The sequence below is a fragment of the Papaver somniferum genome, chromosome 6 (assembly GCF_003573695.1).
Source record: "Papaver somniferum cultivar HN1 chromosome 6, ASM357369v1, whole genome shotgun sequence".
Classification (NCBI taxonomy): domain Eukaryota; kingdom Viridiplantae; phylum Streptophyta; class Magnoliopsida; order Ranunculales; family Papaveraceae; genus Papaver; species Papaver somniferum.
The window spans coordinates 156,401,671-156,408,968 of NC_039363.1; the positions used below are offsets into that span (position 1 = coordinate 156,401,671).

Consider the following 7,298-nt stretch of genomic DNA (forward strand, 5'->3'; position numbering starts at 1 on the left):
ATTTTTTTCAGAATATCTGTTAGAGGAAATTTCGCTGATATTCCGGCGGTTTCAGTGGTGGAAGAAGGAGACTATAAATGGGCATTTACGGTTGAATGGGATTTCAAATTTAATCCTAAAACTCGGGCACCAATGGAGAACTATATCAAGTTGGTTAATGACTTTGACGTACAGTTTTCTAAACGTAATCCTTCAACTAAGGATGACTTGGTGCCAGCTCATAATTTGGTCACAGGCGAGTTGAATTTGCTCCATAGCGGTACGGACTCAATTCTTGGATTGGGTACCAAGCCTACCTCACAGGTTATCCCGATGCTTGCAGCTAACTTTCCACCAGAGCAAGATTTTCAAGGGGGTGAATTTTTTTTGTTGCTGGCTCTAGAGGTTTGGCTGACGATGAGCTCACTCAAATCTCAGAGAGAGGGATTAATAATTCTGTGTTTGAAAGCAATGGTAGGGGTTTTTGATCTCAAGACGGATTTATTGTCTCTACTGTCAATAAATTTCAAATTCTAGATAATGAAGGATGTGTAGGTGAAGTTCCCTTATCATCTAGATTGGAGTTTATTGATAGTCTTCTGGCTACAGAGGCTGATGGAACTCAACGTGTAATTGGATGTGAAGATGGGGTACCCAGTCATGTTGAGGATTTATCAAAATCTCCTATCAGATCATCTCCTTGTAAGAATGGAAGTGAAGGTGATGTACCCATTTTTTACAGGAGAGCTTGTGGACTCTAACGCAAACCAAAGGTTTATTTCCTCAGTTGCGGCTGACGACCTGCAATTGGTTGAGCGTGACAGTCAGGTTGATTCTATGGTGGGAAATTTTCAGTGTGCAAATGGTTGTGCTCCAGGTTTGGTTCATGAATCTTCTTCCATGCAAGTGGTTTTACGTCTTGACCTTTGCAATGTCATTGAAGACCAAATTGTAATTAATTTGGGTGAACTTCAGGGGAAGAATGTGAACTCTACTGAAGTCATCTTTTCTACCGCTAAGATGGTTTTTGAACTCTGCTGCAAACTTGGTGGTATTACTTCAAAGGATGAACTCCAGGCAAAGGGAGTTATTGAAGAAATCTTATGTAAATACAGAGCCAGATATAGAGCAATCGCAGAGGGGAACAAGGCACATGATAGATGTGAATCTAATGATTCAGATTCTTCTAAGGATATTAATGAAGATTTGGAGGATGTAAGTTCAGGTGAGATAATGAGACCCAATGGAGGTGAAGATGAGCTGGAACCAAGGGAAGCCAGCGGTACTAATGGGGACTAAATTTATATCTTGGAACATTCGAGGTCTTAACTCATATGAGAAGCAAATTGCTGTCAGAGACTTAATCAATGTTTATAGATGCGCTGTTTGTTCTATTCAGGAAACAAAAATCAGTAACATGACTCAGTGGTTTGTGCGGCAATTATGGTTTAACTCAGAGTTTGATTGGGCTTTTCTTCCGTCCCAAGGTGTAAATGGTAACAGTGGTGGTTTGCTAACTATATGGGATACGACCAAGTTTGATAAGTTGGATATCAGGATGGGATACAACTCTATCTCAGTTTTCTTGAGATGTAAGGTTACAGGGTTTTCTTTTATTGTAACGAATGTTTATTCTCCGTGTGATTACAATTTTAGGGAGGAGTTTTGGAGAGATGTTGCTGATATCAGGAGTTGGAAGGATATTGCATGGTGCGTGATGGGAGATTTTAACGTTGTCAGGTGTGATACAGAGCATAACAAAGGAGAAGCTGATGTAAGGAATATGGGTTTCATTAATGATTTTATCAATGTGCAGGATTTGGTTGATTTACCCCTTAATGGTGGTGCTTTTACGTGGTCTAATAAGAAGGATGATCCTATTCTTTGTCGTCTGGATAGATTTTTGATATGCTCTCTTTTTGATGCTAAATACAGTGCGACTTTACAAACTGTTTTGGTTCTTACTATATCAGATCATAATCCAATTCTGTTGGATTTAAGTCCAAATTTTAGGGTTCAATCTTCTTTCAAAGTTGAGAATCATTGGTTACATCATTCGGACTTTTACAAAAATGTGGAATTATGGTGGAACTCAATGATATATACATGAACTCCCGGTTATGTTTTCTTTAGAAAGTTGCAAGACTTAAAAATTTTCTTGAAGAGTTGGAGTAAAGCTACGTTTGGTGGTATGAGAAGGAGGGAGGAGGAGCTAAACAATATTGTTAATAGATTGGATCTGATGTGATTTGTAGATAGTGGTAAAAGTGGTTCGATTCTCAGACTTGTGAAGGATATTAATTAGACTTAAATTCTAATACTAAAATAGAAAACTCACTAAAAATTATAGCAAACTCAATCAAAGATGATATCAATACTAAAAGAAACACCGAGGCTAAGATTCCACTATTTTCCAAATTCAAAGTGATTAAATCAATATTTATATTTGTGCAATTTTCTTGTTTAATTTGATTCTAAAATATTGCAACAAGTAGATTTTTAAAAGTAATAATTGTAAATACCAAGTATGAAGCATCAAAAGTCTTAAAACTAAGCATACTCCATCAAAATAGATCACAATCACTCAAATAAAAATCATATTCAATAATAGTTCAAGGCAAATAATCATATAATTACAGCAAATAAAAAGATAAAATAGAATATACCACTTTTTGTTGGAAAAATAGCTTCCTCTATCGCCTCAGCAATGGGGTTTAGCTTCTCATATTAATCATGATCTCAAAATATGTGTTTGTTGCTCAAAAGATGATTAAAAGAGTGAAAAGTAATAACACAGACTGTTTGCAACAGTGTATTGGTGTTGCAAAACAGCTGTTACAATGGAACTGTTACAAAAAAACTGTTGCTTTGTCGCTGATTTAAGACCCTAGAATAAGACTGCCCTGAACAACTTAATGTTCTTCAGCTGTTAAACAACAACACTTTTCTGCGACTGTCTACCGAGCGTCAATGTTCTTCGCGTTCTTCTTCTTCAGCAGCAGCAGCAGCAGAAACAGAGTTTGGTAAAACTCTGATTTCTTCTTCTCTGGCTCTCTTTATGTTCCCAAACTCTCGACACCTCTTCTATATGACCTAAGACATCTATTTATATCAAAAATACTGATTAAATCTCTCCGAAATCTTCCAAAATCTCTTTCCTTCTCTTCACGGCCAAGTTGCGACAATTTCTTGTTTTAAGATTTCTACGCGTTTCTGAGCTTTCCTTTTTATTCTAAACTCTTCCTTAGATAGATACAAATCTTTGGGAAGGTTTACAACGTTTTAATCTCTCTAAAATTCCCTAAAACAGGTCGCACACGTGACTTTCCATATTTTCTTGTTGTGAGAAAAATCCGTCGATTGAGCCCATTCTAATCGATTTAAACACCCATATCAGATTCCTAGACCCATAAGGAGTCTATCCTATGAAAATCATAGGTTTAATCGACCTCAAACTCCTTCAAATCACGATTGCCAAAACTGCTCTTTAACTGCACTTTTTTCCCGCCAAAAACCTGATTTTTGAATGCTGAAGATGGTTGCCCCTTATCCAGAGTAGGGGTGCGATTAGAAACTGCCTGGAAATGGGATGCCCCTTAGTAATTAGGTTACCCCTTATCCAAAGTGAGAGTCTGAATAGCAAATGTCCTCCGGGTGCTTTCCGACAACTTTTCGAGCCAATTTTTTCCAAAAATGTTTATTGGCCAAAAATACCTACAAATAAATAAAACACCATAATAAGTACAAAAATGAGCCCTAACAACATATAGAATCGAGACAAATCGGACACAAAAATGTGTCTATCAAGATCTTTTGGAAGAATCTAATCCTTTAATGGATATTGAACTAGAGGAGAGAACAAAGGACTTGAGACTTTTGAATGAGCTGAAGATTACAAGAGCTAGGCAGGCGTATCAAGCAGCGAAAGTGAGGGGTTTTATGGAGGGTGACAATAATACATGCTACTTTCATAGAATTGCATCAGCTAAAAGGAGGAGAAATTATATTTCGAAATTGGTGATTGGAGGAGTTGATGTTTTCAATCAGGATACTATAAAAAACGAAATCAAGCAGTATTATTCTAATATTTTCACTGCTTCTTCTTAAGTGTCTCCTAGTTTTGATAATTTTGATTTTAAAACTATTGATGATGCACAAAAAGTATGGCTGGAACGTGACTTCGAGGAGGATGAGGTGCTTAAAGCTATCAAATGTTGTGGTGCAAATAAAGCACCTGGTCCGGATGGTTTTAATATGGAGTTTTACAAGTGATGTTGGGATATTTTAAAGGGTGATCTAATGCTGGCGATAAAAAAATTTCATTCTGAAGGTAGGGCGGATTGGAGATTGAATACATCTTTCATCAGATTAACTCTTAAGAAAGAAGATGCTTTAACTACAAAAGATTACATGCCTATTAGCCACATCAGTAGTTTTTATAAATTAATTTCTAAGGTGTTGGCTGAAAGGATGAAAGTTGTTATGCCGCAACTTATTCCGAGTTCTCAGGGTGCTTTTGTGAGGCAGAAACAGATTCTGGATGGTATTCTGGTGGCAAACTAATGGATTGATAGTAGAATCAAACAGAAAAAGCCGGGTATTTTGTGTAAAATTGACATGGAAAAGGCGTTTGATAATGTCAATTGGCCTTCTTTATTTACTATTTTGCAGAAAAATGGCTTTGGTGAAAGATGGATCAGGTGGATTAGATGGTGCGTAACTGAAGCTCAATTCTCGGTGTTTTTTAATGGAGCAGCTACTGATATAATTAAGCCATCTAAAGGGGTTCGGCAGGGTGATACTTTGTCACCATTCTTGTTTTTGTTGGTGGTTGAAGTGTTATCTTTGTTAGTTAGTGATGCTAAGCAGAAGGGTTTAATAACTGGGTTCCAAGTGAAAGAAGGCGGAACTACGGTAACTCATCTACAATTTGTAGACGACACGATTTTAATGCTTAATGCTTCCAAAAAAGAGGTTATAAATTTGCTCGTTCTCTTAATGATTTTTGAGGTTCTTACTGGACTTAAATTGAATTTAGAAAAAAGTCCAATCACTAGCATAGGTGCAGATGATGTGGTGGGCGACTTGGCGTTAGAGTTAGGTTGCAAGGTTGATGAACTTCCTATTACCTATCTAGGGATGCCAATCGGAGCTTTGAGGAGAAACAAGGAAGGTTGGGATGCTGTAATTCAGAAGATGAAGAAGAAACTTGCGCCTTGGAAGAGAGTTTTTCTTAACAAAGCGGGTAGAATAACCCTGATTAGGAGTGCTTTGGAGAGCATAACCACTTATTTTATGTCTCTGCTGATTCTTCCAGTGGCTGTTGAGAAGGAATTGAACATAATTATGAGACGTTTCTTATGGGGCGAAGAAGGTGATCAAAGAAAGATGAGTTGGGTCTCTTGGTTAAAGATATGTAACTTAAAAGAGAATGGTGGCTTGGGTATTCGAAATTTGAGACTGGTCAATAAAGCTTTGTTGGCTAAATGGCATTGGCGTTATGCTAGGGAGAAGCAGGCATTGTGGAGGAGGATAGTTTGTGAAAAAAACAGGTGCTGATGAAGAGTGCTTAGTTCCTTTGTTTACTAACGATGTCACGGGGAGAAGTATGTGTTTGGAGATAGCAAAATCTCGAGATTTCTATGACGTTTCTTCTATCCAAATAGGAGATGGAAGGATAGTTCGCTTTTGGTGGGATTGGTGGACAGGTAAGATTGCCCTAAAGGATAAATATCCTCGTATGTTTAAGCTGAGTACTCAAAAGGATGCTTCTGTGGCGGATATTCTGGGGGTTAATATGAGACTGTTTTTCAGTAGAGAGCTAAACCCTGCAGAGAGGATTGATTTTATAGAAATAAGGCACGACACAAGGGCTGTAGTCTTGACTAATGGGGTGGAAGATACTGTCACAGGTAATTTACTGTTAAGGATTGTTACAGGCGATTGATAACAGCTCCAGATCATACTGCTGATTTCTCAGTGCTAAACATGTGTAAACATGTTCCTCCTAAAGTCAAGTTTTTATGTTGGGCTGCGCTGCACAAGTCTATTCCAACCAGGACAATGCTGCATAATCGAGGAGTGGAGATTCAGTCAAATAGTTGTGTTCTTTGTAACTCGGCTGATGAACACATGGATCATCTTTTCTGCATTGCAGTTGGACTGCATCTTTGTGGAATTACTTCATTCATTATTTTCAGGTTAGTTGGTCAATGCCTGGTAATTTCAATCTTCTTTTACTAAGCTGGAAGATACCAAGCGTGGGGAAAAAACAATCTTTCATTTGGCAGATCATTCCATATGTTCTTTTTTGGGAGATTTGGAAGGAAAGAAATTCTAGGGTTCATGGAGGAAGAATGAAAACCATTGAGGAGGTAAAAAAGGAACATCAAGGAAACCATTTGCTTGTGGAGTTCGGGCACTGACACTTTTGCGAACTTATCTGTCAATCAAGTTTTATTTCAATGGGAAATTATAGTTGGTTTGTAATCTGTTCTCTTGTTTGAGTTTTGAGGATGAGCTGATTGCTCAATTGTACATTTGTAAATATTTTTTATTTTTCTCTTCAATATATCCTTCCTTTTTCAAAAAAAAAAAAGCCTTATGATTGACACAACATCGTCGATCAAACTAGAGTTATTAACTCTCAATCAAACTCCAACCCAAACAATAAACAAACCCTTGAAAACAGTTAGCATCGATAAGTTTTTTTTATTTTTATTTTGTAAAACCTAACTAGTAACATGATTATGAAAGATCCTTACCTAAATCTTAAAATATTTGATGCATGTAACTTAAGCCTAAAAAAATTATTATTGTAATAAAATGAAATCACATCTCATCGTACAACCCGTGATTGTCATTAACTTGTTCTTTGATACAGCCGAATAAAAACCCTAATCATGCTTTAACTAGTAAACCTATAGGTTCTAACATCTGATTCTATGATATCAAACAAAAAATCTAACATAAATTTAATATTCATTCGATAATGGGTTGTAGAAATATTACCAGCAACAAAGATCGAGTTTAAAGAGGTAGAATCCTTGTAAAGATTAGAGATAGTAATAGAATAAAAACCCTAATCATGCTTTAACTAGTAAAACTATAAGATCTAACATCTGATTCCATAAGATCAAACAAAAAATCTAATATCAATTTAATATTCATTCGATAATGGGTTGTAGAAATAATATATACCAACAACAATGATCGAGTCTGAAGAGGTAGGTTCCTTGTAAAGATTAGAGATAGTAATAGAATTATGATTTCATAAGAGAATGAATAATTGAACGTGTAACAATGTAGATCGAACTCAT

At 36.5% G+C, this 7,298-nt stretch overlaps 1 protein-coding gene across 1 annotated transcript; it reads left to right on the forward strand.

Annotated features, from left to right (window-relative positions):
- The first annotated feature begins 3,813 nt into the window (after nt 1-3,813).
- On the forward strand, nt 3,814-5,538 carry LOC113291698. Its single transcript, XM_026541199.1, has 4 exons — nt 3,814-3,925; nt 4,088-4,225; nt 4,310-4,530; nt 4,651-5,538. Exons 1-4 carry the CDS (start codon nt 3,814-3,816, stop codon nt 5,536-5,538), a joined length of 1,359 nt encoding a protein of 452 aa, XP_026396984.1.
- The last annotated feature ends 1,760 nt before the right edge of the window (nt 5,539-7,298 follow it).

Coding starts and splice junctions, on each gene's coding strand:
- LOC113291698 (XM_026541199.1), top strand. CDS start 3,814: ATGGATATTGAACTAGAGGAGAGAACAAAGGACTTGAGACTTTTGAAT. Junction 3,926..4,087: donor AGTGAGGGGTTTTATGGAGG/GTGACAATAATA, acceptor CTTCTTCTTAAG/TGTCTCCTAGTTTTGATAAT. Junction 4,531..4,650: donor AGATTCTGGATGGTATTCTG/GTGGCAAACTAA, acceptor ACTATTTTGCAG/AAAAATGGCTTTGGTGAAAG.